Genomic DNA, 19,777 nt, shown 5'->3' with positions numbered 1-19,777 from the left:
GGCAGAGTTTTAAAAGTCGAAAATAAGGTACCTTTGTTTCCTCTTCCAGCTGTCTCTTCAGCTCTTCTGTCTGCTGAGTGAAGGCTTGTTTGCCTCTAGAGAGTTGGGAGATCAACGATTCCTTTTCATCCAGCTGGCGAGAGAGTTCACCTTTAACAAACAAGCAAGTCATGTAAGTACCTTTAATGTGAATTTTTAATGCTTTCCTGACATATTTTTGTTTCTTTTTGGGAATCCTTTCCTGAGGTTGTGCATATGCAGTGATTATCACTTCACACCAAGAGTGTGAAACTTTGTTTGCAGAATCCACAGTCATAAGGAATGCATTACATTAAAGAAAATTGTGAGGTGTTTTGAGAAGAATGCAATCAGTCATGCATAGTGAAACAGGGTATCCATATAGCTAAATACTCCTTTACGAATCTTGTAAGGATTACTCGATAACTTTAAGAAAATGTGCTATAGATCAACACACATTTGTGTTAAAACCCGTACCATTTTCTGTCTGGAAGCGTGCCTTCTGAGTGGTGAGGTCATTAATGAGACGCTGATGCTCGTCATCTTTAGCTTTAACCTCACTGAGTTGGTCTTCCAACAGGCGACTAACCTTCTCAAGGTTGGCCTTTAAAAACAGATTGCATTGGCATTATAATCCATAACTGAATAAAACTTCATTATCAGAAGATTGCATTTTAATGTCTCACCTTAGACTTGGAAACATTCTCCATGTTGCTGGCAAGGTCATCGATTTCCATCTTGTATTCACTCTTTTCTTTCTCCAGCTTCTGTTTGACCCGCTGCAGATTGTCAATCTGTTCCCCAAGTTCTGCAACACTGTCAGCATGCTTCTTGCGAAGGGCAGCAGCAGTAGCTTCATGCTGTAGAGTGGACTCTTCCAGATCTCGCCTCATTTTCTGGAACTCTGCTTCACGCTTCTTGTTCATTTCAATCTGGGCTGAAGTGGCTCCACCAGCTTCTTCCAGTCTTTCACTGATTTCTTCAAGTTCCCTGGAGAGATCGGACCTCTGTTTCTCAACCTTTGCCCGAGCTGCACGCTCTGCTTCAATTTCCTCCTCTAGTTCTTCAATACGAGCCTCAAATATTAAAATAGTAAACCCTATAAATGGCAATCTAATGATAACAATATGCATTTCAGCCATGCCAGTTCACTTAATGAAGAACATATATTAAATGTAAGTACCTGAAGCTCTTTGATTTTTTTCTGCAGCTGGGCTCCAAGAGATGATTCATCTTCAATCTTGCTCTGAAATTGACTTATTTCAAAGTCTTTCCTGTTTCGTAGAAAAATATGGTGTTATTTTCAAGTCATTTATATAACCACAGGATTTTGACAGTAGTGCTTTAGATGTATTGGTTTAAACCTAACAAAATGTGCTTTGTTAACACAAAAAAAAAAAAAAAAAGAAAAGACTATTAATACACACAAAAAATGATATATCTTCAGTGCATATAAATCGAATTGATGCTTGCTTCAACAATCTCCCACTAACTCTGCTTCTGCTGTGCCCCCACTTCCTGGGGTCTATTGAAGCCCACAGCTAGTGTCCTATCCCCTTTATGTCTCTTGTGCCTCCACTGAATTCTTTCTCACATTGCAGTCTTTGAGATACATCCTTTTACCCTATTGTGGTCCATATCCCTCTACTTCTTCTGATCTGCCACTCCATTTTCTTTCTTAGAGCCATGTATGCCATGTTAGCCCTCATTACATACTGACTGGTAATGACGCTGGTAATTCCAGCTCCAGTAGATACAGTTACAAACCTTAATAGTACCCATTTACAGGCTGGACCCTGATCATCCAAGCAGGAATGGGGGAAACCAGGTGAATTTGATTTAACACACCCTATTCCCCTGTTTATTCTTCATTCCTTATCGGATTTTCGCCTAGGCATTCCAGCTGCTTTGAACAGCTGAAGTCCTCAGGGGGAAATGTCAGTGCTCTTGGGATTACCATGTTACTGGTAATCCCAATGGGCCCGGTAACTCATGTTAGCTGGCCTATCAGAGGTTACAAACAATTGGAATGAGTGCTTATCTGCCTATCCTCATTTCTTTTCCCCCACCACAAATCCTCTTCTTAAACTATCCCTTGAACCTTCCTGCATACTATGGCCAACATGATGTTTTGGTGGCGCTGATTGATTTTATTGTGTTCCCCCTATCATTCGCCTGCTGTTGTATTTTTTTCTACAGCCTCCATATAGGTTGGCCTTTGTTTTTTTTTGCATTCTATCAGCAGCCATCATGTGTCGAAGAAATGAGAATCAGACCCAATAAATTAGATGGCGTTACAAGGTACATATATTGGATTGTAATCTAACTCACTACAGTGAAACTCATTTCTTGGAGTGTAATCACTTGTATATTTCCAACGGTCACTATTTGTTCTGCTGGCACCTTGTAAATTTGCAAAACAAATATATATATTTATAAAACATTCTTTTAAACCACGTTCTTAGCCACAAGAGAATTATTCAGGTAAATGAGACTGTTCTCAAAGAAGTGGGACTCACTCACACCAAAACAAATGACATTTTCTTTAAATTCATCTTCATGGACTGAGACTGGTCTTCAAGGTGTGAGACAAACAAGGTTAGAGTGACTTTCTCTCTCCTCTACTGGCCCTGGTTCTACCCTTCTTTGTGCATGGAGCATGCTGTTTTTGACTATGATTATTTATAATTCATCTGAGCTCCATGGACTCCTCTTCTGGTGTATCCTCTCTCTTCCCTGGAGTGTGCTTTCCATTCTGGTGTTTGTTGTTTTGCCCTGCATAACCTGCCATCCATCTCAGTGAGTTCCCTCTTTTGTCTGTGGCATACCTCTGCCTCCAGAGTCAGAACTTTGTTGTGTCGGAAACAGATAAATTCAATATAATAAATATGTATATTTTTCATTAATGAGGTACTCTCCAAATTGATGTCTTCTAAATATATACATTTGTTTTGTAAGTTGCCAGTAACAACAAATAGTTTTTAATACAACTATTTATAAAAAGATGTGAAAATATTCATCATTGAAACTGAAACAAAAATATGTTTTTAGAAATCAGGTTTTCTCAGTTGACACTAACTTCTTCAGTTTTTCATCGCTTTGCTGCTTAGCATTCTCAAGATCCATTGTCGTTTCCTGGGACAGCTTTAGGTCACCCTCAAGCTTCCTCTTGGCCCTCTCTAGGTCCATGCGAAGTTTCTTCTCTTGTTCCAAGGAGCCTTCAAGCTATGTATTGATAAACATATTGGTTAATTGATGCTATTCAAAAAGATGTTCTTTCTTTAATACTAATTACTGAACAAAATGACTACTTAACTGGAGAGTTTTGAAAGAGCAAAACCTATCATTGGTAAATTCCATGTATTGGCTTAGCATTATAACAAGAAATGTGTTTTCTCTGTTACTTCTCTTTTCATGAACACTTACGTCATCTACTTGCTGTTCCAACTTAGTTTTGGCTTTGGTCAGAGTGCTGACTTTGTCTTCCTCTGCCTGTAGGTCATCTAGGGTCTGCTGATGGGCCTCCTGGAGAGCTTTCTTCTCCTTGGAAACCTTTGCAATGTTTTCATCAAGTACTGCCATTTCCTCTGTGAGGTTTTTTACCTAAATCCGACAGATGGGTAGTTGTTATTTTAATCAATATTAAATGTAATATGTTGATGTCTAGATTTAAATTGAATATTATCACATTACCTTATTCTCTGTGGCATGCTTTTCCTTCTCCACTTTGGCAAGGGTGAGCTCAAGGTCATCGATGTCTTTCTTCAGCTCAGAGCATTCATCCTCCAGTTTTCTTTTCTTGGCTGTCAGCTCAGCATTACTTTCCTCTTCGTCTTCAAGTCTTTCTGTCAACTCTTTCACTTTACCTTCCATTTGGATTTTATTTTTAATGAGACCTTCACATCTTTCTTCTGCGTCTGCAATGTTTTCACTTTCCTAATTGAATATTACAATCAAGTATGTTTCATTTATTTTTGTTTATAAAAACTTACTTAGTCATCCTTGAAAGTTATGAAATTTCACCTACCGACTGAACCTGTAATGCAAGATCATTTTTCTCCTGCAGAAGGGAAACCATTTTCTCCTCCAGTTCCTTCTTCCTTGCTTCAGATTTTACCAGAGCTTCTTTTGTCTTTTCAAACTCTTCTTTCATGTTCGCCATTTCCTTTTCTGTCTCCGCACTCTGCAGAAGAGGCTTTATCTTAAAGTAAAGCTTCATCCATGGCCATGTTTTGACATTCATGAATGACCTGACATTGTACTGGATGGTCATTACGGATTCTCTGGGGTTGAAACAAAGAAGAAATTAAAAAAAGGCCCCATTTAGATTATTAATATAAGTTTCACTGATGAATCAGTTCTGATAAAAACCTTCTTTCCATCATCTTCTTGAATTCTACTCTCATGAGGAACCCTCTGCAAGCCGCCTGTGTGCGTGTGATGAGCTCGGCCAGCTTTTCATCTCTCATTTCTTCCAGACCACCCAGGAGGCCAGCTTTGAAGAACACCTTTAATGAATGAAGTGAATGAGAAAAGTCCTTCTTGCAATATGATCAGCTGCCATTTTATGAAGTGATTACATAATTCCCTACCTTTGTGTGTCCAAGTTTGTACTGAGTGTGGTCAATATCTATGGAACCCAACAGTTTTTCACAAGCCTTCTTGCTGTCAATAAATGCACCCTCTGGAATTGCACTTGCGTTGAGCACTTTGTACCTTAAATAAATTATGTACCAACTTAGTTTTCTGATAATAACACTTGGTTTATTTAAATTATTTAAAATATGAATTTGATAAATGGAAAGCTCATACAAATATTATCTTACATATTTATGAGAAAGAAGTCCTGTGTATGAGTTTGCTTTCTCTCACTTCATATGTGCATATCTTAGTTTTCCCATGAGTCATGAAAACAATTATGCTAACTCTTAACTAAACAGGTATCATATACATTTCTATTCTTGTAATGTAACTATGCACTGTGCAATTGTTTAGTTATGGTTCAAGGTGTATTTAACTGTGTTGTGCAGTCTTTTTACCTTTGCTTGAAATCACCATAGAGGATCCTGCTAGGGAATCCCTTTCTGCAAATTCTGATGCCTTCTAAGACACCATTACATCTCAACTGATGGATCAGCAGATGATTGTCCATTACACCTAAAGGCAGAGAATAGAGCTCATATTAGTTCACTTAATGCTCACAAGGAACACAGTGATGCTCAAATACTGTATGAATGGGTAATCATCAAAATGACACTCTACCTGGAGTCTTTGTCTCATTAGGAATCAGGCAACGTACAAAGTGGGGATGAGTGCTCCTCAGGTTAGTCATCAGCTTGCCCAGATTTTCCTGTAGTAGTAGTGATATATGTGTATTTAAAATATTGCAAATATTTTAGTCAATGCCTCACGAATTTGATGCAACAATTAACTCTGAAGACGTATTGCCCTGTATTGTGTACCAAAAGGCTATTTGTACAGCAGAAATATAAGTTTATGTATACTACTCACTCTGAACAAAGCGGACACCGTCTGGAAAGATCCACCCTTCTTCTTCTTTCCACTCTTTCCACCAGCAGCAGCTGCTTCTATAATTTGAACATAGCAAAAAAAAATCAATTCATCGGGCACTTGCTCAAGAGTGCCCGCTTAGCATATTTTCTTTATGTCATTTTACATGTGTTACTCCAAAATATTTACCAGCCTCTGCAGCAGTTGCTGTGTAAAGCATGGCCAGTACTTTAAGGGAGGACTTCTGATACAGTTGGATGACAGAGTCATTCAATGGATCCTTGTTCTTCTCCAGCCATCCAGTGATGTTGTAATCCACAGTACCAGCATAATGCACCAGGGAGAAGTGAGCTTCAGCCTTTCCTTTGCCTGGCTTAGGTTTCTCAAAGTTCTTGCACTTGCCCAGATGTTGGTCATAGAGCTTGTTCTTGAAGGATGTGTCTGTAGACTTGGGGAACATGCACTCCTCTTCAAGGATGGAGAAAATACCCATGGGCTGAGAAGAATAAAGATTTCTATGAGTCTTCAATGTATTTGTTCATTATATATAGAAATCCACACGTTGTTCACTACGTGACCCACCTTTTCAATAAGCTCAATGCAGGCAGCCAGATCCATGCCGAAGTCAATGAATTCCCAGTCAATGCCTTCCTTCTTGTATTCCTCTTGTTCCAAGACAAACATGTGGTGGTTGAAGAACTGTTGCAGTTTTTCATTGGTGAAGTTGATACACAGCTGTTCTAAGGTATTGAACTAAAACATAACACAGATGTTCTGTGATTAGCTATTTATTGTGATCAGAGTGTCAGCATGGTTTAAAACATGACCAACCAAAAGATCTGAAACTTACATCAAAAATCTCAAACCCTGCAATATCCAAGACACCGATGTAGTATTGCCTGGCTTGCTTAGTGTCCAGCTGTTGGTTGATGCGGATCACCATCCATAAGAAGAGCTTCTCATAAATAGACTTGGAGAGCGCACCAATGGAATTATAGACCTGTTGGGTAAAAGATTACATTGGTCAGCTTCAAGCAGTGTAGTTAGCCGTACATTGTTTATTTTCTGCATGTTTAAAAGATCCAAATATTTTTGTTAGTCATATACAAACAAGGAAAAGTTAAGGAGATTGCTTGCGGTGAGGCTGTGGTGTGAGCTCCTAAAGCTATACCGCTATTTTCTTGAGAAAGTCCTCCACACCTATTGCTAGAAAATACCAGGTACAGAATGGGCTAAGTAGTTTCAGTTTTAACTTTTTGATTTATTATATGGCACATTGTAAGATAATACCTGTCAGTTTTATCCATAACACAGACTCTTTTTCTCTGTGGGAGTTCAGCTGCAATCTATACAAGAATGTAGATGGTGGTTTTAGGGATGAATGCTTTTCTTCTTCATTCTCAGTCTGGAGTATTTAAACATCATGAATTTTATGATCCTAATTCAAGTTTCAAAATCAGTAAGTCAAGACAAAAAGACAGGGTGTCTTCCAAAACAAAGTCACTATACACCTTCCCAAGACAATAACTATACAACAAGTACTCTTAATGTGAAGTAAATGGATGAAATATCCTGTCTATTCAGGTGATTTGTATTGGACTTTACTTCTGTCTCCAGTGTGTAGATTAAAAAACTCATAGATGTGAGGATGTGATCAGCAAAGTGGCCATCTAGCAGCTATTCTCACCAGCTCTGCCGGCCCGTTTCGTAATCCTACTGTAATCCTGTGATCTTCATACAGTTCAAATTCAGAAAACATGATCAGATTGCAAAGGTCCACAACAGAGCAGGCTGAAAGAAGAGCACATTATGGAATAGGAGACCCACCAAACTAGAGGCCTGATAGGCACCCTCAATATGGTGGCGAGGATGGAGAGCGGTGAGATCTGGACACCAGACAATGATACTCGCAGTGAGCGAAGCCAGAGAAGCCCCTTTCCCGCAGTAGAATAAGGTGCAGATGGCCCACATCCCTCTGCCCATCAGAACTTGTGGTGCTGAGCACTGGACCCTGAGCAGAGTCAGTGGCGGGCGGCGGGGTGCGCACAGTGGAATGGAAGAGATGAAAAACACTCTGAAGTTATGACTCCCCCGGGGCAAAGATGCGGACTGGGCCGGTGAGAACAGATGTGGCACTAGGGCCATGCGGGGGAGTGGACGGGAGGGGTCGCGTGAGGCTGCGCTTGCCCTGTGGACACCAGTAGAGTCTGCGAGGCCCTGTAAGAAAGTGCACTAATGGACATTGAGGCTGGAGGGAATGACATTGCGCTGATGCTTGATGACCTGCGGCTCATTGATGGGAAGAGGCACAGAAGGAGAGAATGACCATACTAGAAGAGTACGGACAGAGGCGACGGAAAATGGCGCTGAGTGGCCCGCGAGGCAGAAGGGGCAGTGTGGAGGCCTGTCATGAAGGTGTGGGTGAGGAAAACTCTCTCTCCGCGGACACTGAAGCGTCAGGAGGGCAGACTGGGAGGAGAAGGTGGATGGCTGTAGGCCCCACTACACTGATATTTGAGGGTCCTTGTCACTCCATGAGTGAGGAGAGATGACAGGGCGGAGACCACTCAGCTCGGGCCACTAAAGAGATTTTGCCCTGTGGAAGCTCCTGGTGGACAAATTGCGGTGACATTGTTATTATCCTCACAAGGTGAGAGAAGTTGGGGGCGAATACAGGAGGGAGACACTGCAAACCAGGTCAAGACCTGGCAATAAATAAAGGCGACACCCCTGTCCCACTTCTAGCAATGAATGAGACTGGGACATCAATGACCCTGGAAGCCAAAATAAGACTGAGAGCCTTCTAGACCTCACAACAAGAGGCAGTGTAGGTAAAGATTCAGCCTAGATGTACCGAAACATGGGAGCCACAAACTTCATCTTCCTCCAGCGGCATGCAGGAGTCAGATCTTCATGATCATTTTCAAAAGGAGGGAATGGACACCTGAATTGTGGTGGAGAAAATACTGCACCATGAGAACTTCAGCCAAGGTGATGCAAACACCCCCGACATCCCTTTGAGAGTCCTGAACTGGTATAACGTCCTCTACCTTGTGTCCCTCCAGGCTCCAGCTCCCAGACACTACCACAAAACCAGCCAGCATGGCCAAAGACAAAGAACCCAAGCAACCGAAACATGGCAAAATGGTGGGCAGAAGAGGAGACAGCTACTATGCCAGACAAATCTGTACTCCTGCAGGCCATACACGCTTAAAGGAAAATCCTGGAAGGGAGAATAGGGGAGGTCAGCTCTGAAGTTACTCTCCCCGCTTAGATTTTTGTAATGTCTCTGAAATAGTAACCCAGGCAGAAAGCAGAATATCAGAAGTAGAAGACGTGACACATACCCTCGGAAATGAAGTCATTGACGTTCAAACTACCCTGAAAGATTTGGCCCAAGGGGTCGACAATGCTGAAAACCATGCACGGACAAACAACCTGCGTTTCATTGGTTTGCTGGAGGGGTTGGAGGCTCCAACAAGGGGACACTCCTGAAAAAATGTTTGAGAGACTCTCTACCCACAGCACACTTCTCCTCATGCTTTGAAATAGAGCAGGCCCACAGGGCTCTGACTGCCAAACCACCAGTGGGAGCACCACAAAGCACAGTCATTCCCTGTTTCCTAAATTACCAAGATCGGGACCTGATACTACGAGAGGTGAGGCACATGGGAAAGATTAGGCATGCACAATTTAAAATCAGGGTGTTTCCCAACTACTCCAGAGAAATACAAATCCAAAGGCGGGCCTTCGATTCACTCAAAGGGAAACTGCGGGCAATGAATGTGCAATACACGTTGCTGTTCACAGCAAAGCTTAAAGTCATAATTGGGAATAAGGCCGTCTTTTTCCAAGTGCCAGAGAGGGCTTGGACCTCGATAGAGGAATGACTACCCCTGAGATGGGTGTTGTGGCTGTGTGGACTAATGCATCCACTGTAGGGGGCCTGTGTTCAGCCTCATGGTCACAAGGATTAGGACACATTACAATGCACGTGTTTACAACGTGTGCCATTACAATGCATTTTTACAACGCAAAATATATTACAGCGAATGTCATTACAATGCATAATCCATTACAGTGCAAATTACTATTCTAACTCCACTGGGCGTTACTTAGAGGAATGCGTTGTAATGGCATGCGTTGTAATGACATGTGTTGTAATGGATTTTGCGTTGTAAAAATTGCGTTGTAATGGCACGTGTTGTAACTCGTGCGTTGTAAGTAATGTTTCCCGGTCACAGGTGAAAATCCCTGTGGATCCACTCAGCCTTTCATCCTTCTGTGGTTGATAACATGAGTACCATTGAGTTGGGTAACGCTAAGATACCCTTCTGGGTGAATGTGCGCTTTATATGTACAAATGTTATGTTATGAGACTGGAAAGAGCCGAACAGGAACGGCAGCATAGAGTCACTTGGGAGGGGCCAGACCCAAAAGTCGGAGAACAAGCAGGGGACATCGTGGTGGCATTGCGAGTAAACTACGGGTGGGGGCACCCGTCCCATAAGACGACAGATCCCAGGGTCTGGTCCCTCATCAGACACAGAAGGAGGATAGACCTAGCGGGTGAAAAAGAAAACACAAGACAAGCAATGGAGGGACACCACAACTGACTTATCCGATTACCAACACTACACAGACTCTGAGTATAACAAGAGCCAACCTGGAAGAGGAATCTTTGACCTAAATCTCTTCACCCTGTCATAGACACAACAGGAGACGAGAGATATGACTGAACGAGTGAACAAGCCAGACGGAGCCGTGGAGGATGAAGGGTCGGCAAAATACTAAGAGCCTTTGGCTGCACTTGAAAGAGTGCTCTCTAACTAACTCTTCAACCTAACTCTTTTTTTTGTACCCTACAAGTTTAAGACTGACTAGTCTGTAATTAAATTGCAGAGTTTCTAGGGTTACAGGGTGCCAATTCAAATTGAGGAAGGAGGGGGGCGACAGGCCTCTCTGACCTACCTGCGGCACAGTTGTCAGGTTGACAGAAGGGGTAAGTGTGCGGGGGATATTGGGGAGGGATGGTAGGAATGGTTGGGTTAAGCTGTTGTAGTTGTTCATTCATGTGGAGTGGAGTAAAAATGCAAATAGGCGTAGCTGTAGGGGCCACCATGCAGAATGGCGGGACACCATCACACACCCCAGATGAGCTGACACTCAAGATGATGGGAGAAGCTCCATACTGTCGTGGAATGCGAACAGGCTAGGGAATAAGATTAAAAGAGGGTTGGTGGCCGCGTACATCAAGAGATTGAAACCTGAAGTGGTCCTGCAACAAGAGAAACACTAACAGGGCTCACAGTGTGGGTTTCTGGGTAGAGGGACCTACAAGACACTGGCGCATGCGTGATTCACAACGGGCTCCCAAGGGGTTGCCATATTGATCAGGACCCCCCCCTTCAGGATGGAAATAACAGAAGTATGCCTTAATAAAAACATAGATTCAGTGTCATCTGCCGTCACACTTTAAGATGCCTACAAAACTGTACTGAGGGATAGGGCGCAAAACATCATATCATACAAAAAGAAAAGAGAGGTACAGGAAACAAGTGCTGGAGAAGAAACTGGTGGAGTTAGAAGGACAACCTAGGGCACCAACAGACCCCTCATTGTTGGGCATCATTGCGATAATCCACATAGAATATCAGGTGTTAGCCCACCAGGAGGCCAAAATATTGATCCAGGTCAAAGACCGTTGTGTCTGCGATGCAGGCGACAAAGCAGGGCGACTGCTGGCATAGTTGGGCAAGAGGGAGGTAGAGGCGAGATGGGTACATACCATATTGGGAAAGAGTGCCAAATCCTATACAACAGCCAGGGAGATTGCGAAGGAGTTTGTCTGATACCATGTTGACTTCTACAAAGCACGCCCACTGTCTGACACTCTCCAGATAAGGGATTACCTTGAAGGGGTGCAGTTCCCGACCCTGAAAGCAGAAGACTGCAATCCTTAGAGGAAGATGTGGGCCTCGTGGAGGTGCTAGAGGCCATAGGCAATTTAAAAACAGGGAAAATCCCTAGCCCTAATGGAATAATGGCAGAGCTCTGTAAGAGAAATACCGTAATAGTGAGCCCATACCTACTTAAACTTCTCACGGAGGCAAAGGAGAGCTGCTCTGTCCCCCTGGGCCTCCGGAGCACCACAATAGTGGGGATTCATAAGCCCTGGAAGCCTGCGACGAAATGTAGCTCCTATTGCCCGATCTTCCTCTTGAAAATTTAGACCAAATTACTTGCCAAGTGGCTCTCAACATTAATTACCTCCCTAATACATAAAGACCAATTGGACTTTATGCCAAAAAGGTCACCCAGATACAATCTTTTCAGGCTTTACAATTAGTTGGAGACAGTACAGCACAGAGACGACCCCCATATGTTCCTGTCCCTGGATGCAGAGAAGTCCTTTGATGCAGTTCATTGACCCTTCCAGAAGCAGGCTCTGATGAGATACGGATTTGGACCCAAATTCCTGGCCTGGATAGAATTTCTCTATAAAGAACCGGTAGCCCGAGTGAGGATGAATGGAGAGCTGTCTGCAGAATTCCCAAATGAGAGGGGCACGAGACGGGGATGCCCTTTGTCCACCCTATTGTTCGCCCTTGTGCTGGAGCAATTGGCTTGTATAGTCCGACTACACCCAGGCATCATAGGGTTTAGAAAGAGTGAGGGGCCAATGGGGGACAAACGGGTCTCACTCCCCGCCGACGACATCCTGCTGTATGTCACAAGCCCCAATACTACAGTCCCATTATTGAACAATATGGGGCACATGCGGGTTATAAGATTAATTGGGACTAATCCTGCTTATATCTGGCAGGGCGACATTTTGATGCACGTCTTCCCAATAAAATTGCGCATAGATAGAGAGGGGTTCTGATATTATTGGTCTGTACGTGAACGCAAACCAGGAAGATAGCCTAGAACGCAACATTCCGAGAGTACTGATAGACTTCCATGCGGTTGGAGAAAGATGGAAAACACTGCCCCTAACATTGTTGGGAAGGGCCGCCATGTACAAGTTGATAAAACTTCAGAAACATTTATACATCCTACAAAACACATACCACAAGATCCCTGAAGAAATTTTCGTCAGGATAGAGGGGGGAGTCTGGACTTTGCTGTGTAGTGGAGGGTACCCAAGAGTGGCATTTCAAACATTACAAAGTAATCAATATAATGGGGGCATTGCCCTTCCAGACGTAAGGGCATACAATTGGGTGGCTCACCTAATACTAGTCAATGACGAGGGACACTCACCTGGGGACCACCTGACCTAAGCACTGGATAAAACTCAATTTCAAATTCATACCTACACTACCGTCATGGTGGGAAAGGGACAAAGAAACTACTGTTAGCAACACAGATGACCATAGAAGCCTGGAAGGGGGTGGAAAGATGGCTAAAATGGGATGCACGGGTCACACGAGCGACTCCCCTAAGGATAGGAACACGTTTGAAGGAAACTGGGAAGTTGAAGGGTTTCAGGTCATGGGATACCCTTGGGATTTCTAAACTGGGAGACCTCATAGAAGACGAAACACTGATTCCATTTAGCTCCCTCCGAAGAGACAACCAACTCAACACATCACAAGACAACATTTCAAATACTTGCAATGCAAACATGTCTGGAAAGCTGTGAGAACCGTCATTGAGAATATCCCTGAATATGCACCTTTAGAGGGGAGATGGCTCCAGGGAGAGATAGAAGAGAAAGCGGTATCATTGGCCTATAGGACAATTATTAACAAGAGGCCTGACTCATTGACGAAACTAAGGGCATGACGGGAAATGGATGTGGGAGACCTGGACGAGATTGACTGGGAGGCAGCTTTGATATACCCGAAGGAATTCGCAATCAAATCCAGACTCAGACTGATCCAATTTAAGATCCTACACACGGCATATTATGACAGGGCCCGCTTGCATAGGTTCGGAACAGGGGACTCCCCCAGTTGTCTGGGTTGTATGGCAGAGAGGGGGTCGTTCATGCACACACTGTGGAAATGAACTGACATTCACCTGTACTGGACCAGTATAGTGGAGGAACTCAATAGAGTACTGGGAGAAACACTACCAACTGACCCTAAGTATTTCCTATTAGATATACTCACAGAGGTGGACGTCCCTCGAGCCAAACTCCTATTTAGCAAATTGGGCCTTGTAATGGCAAAATGGGATGTGGCTAAACATTGGGGTGCCCCAAACTTCTAACCCTTCGGAAATGGGAAACAGGAATGGATCTCTACATGGCAGCTGAAAAAGTCACCCACTCGGCCAGAGGGAGCCCGAAGAAGTTTTAAAAGGGATGGTGTCCCTGGATAAAACACTATGGTATAGATTTAGGGGAAAGCAAGAAACTACCCCAAACCATACAGGGACTGTGATGGGTGATGGACATTGGGGTAATGTAATACCGAATGCAGCATGTTACATTGCATGCTATTACATCGCATTCCTTTACAACGCGATCGTTACAACGACTGCATTGTTACAACGCGATACCTTTACAACGCAAGTCATTAGATCAACTTGCAGTAGGGGGCGTGCTGGAATTAGGAATAGTATAATTTACTATTCAAGCTCCAGCCTGCGCAACAGTAGGGAAGGTGTTGAAATAGTAAATTATAGTATTCCTTAATGACTTGCGTTGTAAAGACATTGCGTTTTAACAACACGGCCGTTGTATCGACTGCATTGTAAAGGAACTGCGATGAAATGACTGCGTTGTAAATGCTGTGTCCCATAATACCTGATTACTAAATGGCCACTGCGATACCATTGACACTGCACAGAGATGCACAAGCGACTCTGCAATCGATCTATCAAGTAAAAGAGTAGACCCGCCTAAATTGGGCAAATGTGTGGCACCGATAGTTGACAGACAAAGCAGAGCCATTGGTTCTTGCGCTGTTAGATCTGTATGCCGCATTCGATACAGTATCTCATACTATTCTACTTGCCGGCTACAGGAGATTAGAACTGGGGGAAGCCGCTCAATTGGTGTTCATAGTACTTGGAAGGTAGGTCTTAGGCAATCTATCTACCCTATTTGTGTCAGAGTACAAGACACAACACAAAGGCATTCCTTAGGGGTCAGCCTTAACCCCAATGCATTTCAACATCTATGTACGTCTGTTGGTTAAGTTGGTGAAATCTTTTGGCCTTTGCTGCATAAATTATGCAGACGATACACAACTTAACATTACTATGGAAAGATCGAGCTGTGCCCACTTTGAGTTCCCCCAACTGCGTAAAGCTGCAGTGTCAGATTGGCTACAAGTATGTAAGATTGTGATGATCAACTCAGAAAAAACAGAGGCGCTTTATTATCCCCTGTCCACTCGACTTCTGCCCTCTGCCCCCCCTTCTGTCTTATCCGTCTCTGCCTTAACTGTAAAAACTTGGGGGTATACCTCGAGTTGGAACTCTCATAAGAAGGGTAGGTCAAACATGTTGCCTCTACATGCTTCTCCCTTCTGAAGGTCTTCATGAAAATATTGCCCTTTCTCTCAAAAAACTGGGGGGCATATTATCAATGACGGCGTTAAAAATTATCGCCGGTTTAGCTGCAGAAAACTGCCGCTAAAGCGGCGATGATGTGCTTGATAATATGCCCTTGAGAATCCCCGTAGAAGCCCATGTTCTGGTGTGAACATGGGCTTCTATGGGAATTCTCAAGGGCATATTAACAAGCCCATTATCGCCGCTTTACTGCAGTTTTCTGACGCTAAAGCGGCGATAATTTTAACACCGTGCTTGATAATATGCCCCATCGATTGTGTGTTGATCCATGTACCAAACAATAGTCATCAGGAAAACGGGAGGGGTGTAAGGAAGTACTGTCAGTACCGGGATTCAAATGGCAGAATACATATGGTAGTTAACTTTTTTTTATTTTCCATGTTTTTTTAATGTTTCATTTGCAGTATAGAAATGTTCAGAAAGCATGTTAATATGATGGCTTTATTTCATTGGACTACCTCAAATACAAGGTCCCCCTTAATTCCATTACATCAACTAACATATGTTCCCATATTCATAGGAATGACAAGATCCGCTGGAGAACTGTGGATACATTTTGATTCACTCGGATATTTTTGCTGTTGAAAGAAACCAAAAAACCTGGGTGAAAGTACAAAGAGCAATTGAAGAATTACTGGGTCAATAGGTCCCGGAATTACTGATCCCCCTGGTAATCCTCATTTCTAAGGGAATCCTCACAGTGCCGCTAGAAATTCCCGGTGTGTCTTCCTCCCACCAAGAGTTACCAGGACTTCTGGTATTAATACATTCATTGAGGTGAAGTTACCGGGCCTCACAAAGGAGACCTTGTAGTGAGGGCAACGAGGAGTCCTGTAGTTTCACAGGAGAATGCAGACCAGAATGGCAAGTTGAGGATTTTTGACTACGTTTGGTTGAGAGCTCCAAGTAGAGATATTAATAGGTACACTGTGTCCATGGGTCAACTCAGATTCTTTTCTTGCAAATCACTGGATTGTCCAACATTAGGAAAAGGAGCAGTGGTAAAACATTCTATGGAAATTGAATCTTTGAGGCGGACCAGTGACCATTATTTTTCATATGACAATAGCACATCCTGCTTCTCGTCACATTACATTTTAATTAAGTAATAAATGAAAGCTTCATTTGCACCAGCCCTTAAGCAGCCATATTTTAGAAGTGGGTGAAGTTTTTGAGGCGCCGGCGTACTCATGGGAAATTTTGATATTTGCGAAAATACATCGAGTTTGCTGACTTCACTTGTTTCAACAGTGCAAAGTTCATCTGCTCAGAGAATAGCAATAACTGCTTCTCTATGCATGGATGCCTGAGCGTTCACCCACTACTTCTTTTCACATGGAGGACTGGGCTGAAAGAGTGGATGCAGCAGCGGTCGATATGGGAATTGGGATCCTTTGAATAATGGGGCGCGGACAGCGAGTGTAGGAGTGGCTAAAAGAACAAAATGTTCTGCATTTCTCGTAGGATAGTTTGGTTGGTTAATGCGATCACTTCAGATACCTGTGGGTGGACCCGGACTGTCTCTGATTTGAAACCTGGTCGGTCGGTGCACTGGGGAAAAAGTGACGTGTGCTAAGAAGTCCAAGCCTGTGCCAGAAAGCACAGTGAGTGAGTAAGTCATTCATTTAAAATATGTATTACACACAGTATAAGATAAATTGCACACATACTGTCACAAAACGTGCAAAAAGAGTTCGTTTATATGTTTTAGTGCTATCAAAAGTTACATTTTTAATGATGCGCTCATTGTAACTAGTGCAAACAATTTTTTAGGATTCGTTTTAAAGGACACATTCTAGATTTATATTTCTTTTAGGTAGCAGACACCCTAGAGAGAATGCTTGTTCCTTCTACCTCGCCTTTCTCCTACTTCACGCTAAAGAAGTCCCTTCTTCTCCCCTTTCAACCTGAAGCAACTCAGCCGTTCAGGAACACTTGTTTTTTTGATAAAAAGTATGGGAACTGTTTTGATCAAATGGTTAAATCTTGGGAATATCTTTCTCCTACGCCATGCCGATTTCAACCTCTGGGATGCAGCCTCTGCACTTTCGCCCCAGCCTTCCTCTTTGCCCACAATTCGCATTTGTGAATCAGGGGCCTGTAGCTTCTGACACTGTGGTGAGGATCATGCTGCTACTTGCAAATTTGCATCTGCGGTTTCATGAATTTGACCCTAAGTATGACATATCAGCTTCCTGTAGGTGTTTTATTTATTTAATGCTAAACGAACTATGCCCTTTACAAGGAAAATTACAGATTTCCCTACAACATTTAAGGAACAGGACATAACTGGGGTAATAGACTAAGCATTCAGTAAATGAGGGGGGTTTGGGGTAGGTGAAGCACCTAAAAGAAGCGGAATGGCAGGAATATGCTATCCATAGCTAGTTTATGTGGAGACAGGCAAGATGCATTTCAGTATTTTCCTCACAGACAAAAGGTTTGATTGAGTTCTTTGGCAGGGTGCTAACTTTGCCCCAACCTAATGTTCTGGGTTAATGCTGGAATGCTTACTGCTAACTGGAGGTACACAGGTAGCTAAATGGATCTTAGACCTGAGTTTAAATAATGACAAGCTAAAGTGGGATTCCATTTACTAAGGGGTACACAGAGGGGCTTATTTACAAGCCCCTTGCGCCACTTTTGCGTAATGTTTAACGTGGGAAAAGTGACGTACCGGTGGCGCAAGGGGCTTGTAAATAAGCCCCAGAGTTTTTATTGCCTCCCAAGTGCATGTACGAGGCCAGTGATGATATCAACTTTTCTTACAAATAAATCAAGTGTCTGCTTTAGATTCCAGCAGAAAGGAAACCCCGCTATTAAGTTACTGGTGTGTCTTTGTCGAATAGATTTTGACTAAAATGTTTCATATACAGTTCATAAATATTAGAACAATTGCTATTTTGAGATAAAATTCCCACATAATCATTTTTAAGGATCACTGAGAGAGAGCACTGTTCTCCACATGGGATCTTAAGAGACTATCTGTTGGTACTCTAGATGGTTAAAGATACTTTTTCTATTTTGAAGTGCATTTGTTAACTATCTTATTACACTTCAGTGTAAGAATTTATAATTGATAAAAGTGGTACTGGGTTGCCTTCACTTAAGTTTCATGTAAGTTTGCCAAAGTGCAGCTGTTGTTCAGAAAGACGTGCGTTTTATTTTTGTATTGATTCCAATATGTCAAGGGTATGTTGAAAATGCAAAAAAAATGTACCTGATTAACAGTCTGCCCCTTAGTGACATATTCATTGCCAACCTTCACTCTTGGGTAGCACAGAGCTTTCAGTAAGTCAGCTGAGTTGAGAGCCATCAAATAAGAAATCTTGTCAGCAACTGCAGGTAGAAATGAGAGGGGTGAGTGTGTTACGGTCTTTTGCATCATCATCTAATTTTACAATTCGTGTAAACACTTTAACTTGTAAACATTAGCATATTGTCCATCACAATGCAACATGTTATCTATTACAGGGTAACTGGATTTCAGCCACACATTGCCTCCCAGTCTAGGGGTCTTCCAATCTCATTACTTGCCTCTGCCCGTTTACAGTGAACAGGTTTCTGTAATCGTTACCTTGTAAATGTCAAGCGAGTGACTGATTCGTCTTGTTAGGTGTGCTCCTCTAATGTCTCCAGACATGAAAGTGTTGCAGTTAAGAAGTAGTATAAATACTGAATCATCTTTACACTAATTAGTATACAGTGCTCTGTTAGTTTTAAAGTTAAGGCAATATAATATCCAGCACACATACAAAGAATCAATCTCTATTTACACACCATTGACAGATATCAGTGCATGGTTAGACCATTCCTTTATTAAACAGTCCAGAATGCAGCACGATGTTGTATGAAATGTCCCAGTCATCACAGCCATGGCACCATTGAAAATTATTAGAAGACTCCTGCATATGTCCCACAAATGTGTGAGGACCAATAAGATGTGGCAATTGTAGTTGCTAAATAGCAACCCCATATAAAACATTTAGCAACATATATTTTTTATGGACCTGCATCAGCGGCTGTTGCTGTTTATCACACTCTCAACTTATGGGCAGAAAGCCTCACACAACACGTCTAGTCTGTTTCCTATCTTCATGCACAGCACCCAACTTCCTCAGAAACAGGACAACCCACAACTAACATGCTTTCAATAGGGGTGGGCAGAATTTGCGAAATTAACTTTCGCAAATTATCGCGAAAATGTTTAAAATTATCGCAAACAAGCGGAAATATCGCGAAGATGCGGAAGTTTTTTTCCGGCATGTTCGCAAGATTTTCTGCATGGTTGCGGGTCGCCAACTTACCCATGTGGTTGCTTGCGGGCGCGGCCATCTTGTTTTGAGTTTTCTCGCGGTGCATGATCGCGAGAAGAAAGACGTGATCGCGCGACGCATGACGTCACTGCGGGCGCGAACTGTCGCGAGACAGCGCAAATGGCTAAAAACAATACAACATCTCATGGAGAACGCGACCGGATCAAGAAAACTTGTCGGCGAACGCAGGGATTCAGGTAAGGCGATCGCGCGCGCGTGAGAATGTATTATTTTATAGCGCGAGCAAGAAACAAATTATCGCCAAGCTGCGGAAACCGGAATTTTTGACATTTTCGCGCTCTCCGCGGAACGCGAAAATGTCAAATTATCGCAATTTCCGCGAACGGAACGAAATTTTCGCCCAGGCCTAGCTTTCAACCATGAACCTCGAGGGCACCCGT

General features: G+C 42.9%; 1 protein-coding gene across 2 annotated transcripts in view; it reads right to left on the bottom strand.

The window, feature by feature from the left end:
* LOC146797037 (myosin-4-like) overlaps positions 1-19,777 on the bottom strand; it is a 47,981-nt gene that overhangs the window by 11,745 nt on the left and 16,459 nt on the right. For both annotated transcript variants that reach the window (XM_085629646.1, XM_085629645.1), the window contains 17 exons: positions 18,281-18,399; positions 6,380-6,529; positions 6,112-6,282; positions 5,719-6,025; positions 5,530-5,606; positions 5,281-5,368; positions 5,058-5,175; positions 4,611-4,734; positions 4,390-4,526; positions 4,046-4,301; positions 3,712-3,954; positions 3,445-3,621; positions 3,098-3,243; positions 1,202-1,292; positions 705-1,094; positions 496-622; positions 32-150 (listed from right to left, as the gene is read on the bottom strand). In XM_085629646.1, the coding sequence (XP_085485772.1) occupies positions 32-150; positions 496-622; positions 705-1,094; positions 1,202-1,292; positions 3,098-3,243; positions 3,445-3,621; positions 3,712-3,954; positions 4,046-4,301; positions 4,390-4,526; positions 4,611-4,734; positions 5,058-5,175; positions 5,281-5,368; positions 5,530-5,606; positions 5,719-6,025; positions 6,112-6,282; positions 6,380-6,529; positions 18,281-18,399 (2,840 nt within the window). The remainder of the gene's footprint in view (positions 1-31; positions 151-495; positions 623-704; positions 1,095-1,201; positions 1,293-3,097; positions 3,244-3,444; positions 3,622-3,711; positions 3,955-4,045; positions 4,302-4,389; positions 4,527-4,610; positions 4,735-5,057; positions 5,176-5,280; positions 5,369-5,529; positions 5,607-5,718; positions 6,026-6,111; positions 6,283-6,379; positions 6,530-18,280; positions 18,400-19,777) is intronic.

Source organism: Triturus cristatus, chromosome 10 (genome assembly GCF_964204655.1).
Source record: "Triturus cristatus chromosome 10, aTriCri1.1, whole genome shotgun sequence".
NCBI classification, from domain to species: Eukaryota; Metazoa; Chordata; class Amphibia; order Caudata; family Salamandridae; genus Triturus; species Triturus cristatus.
This window is presented reverse-complemented; position numbering and strand designations above follow the sequence as displayed.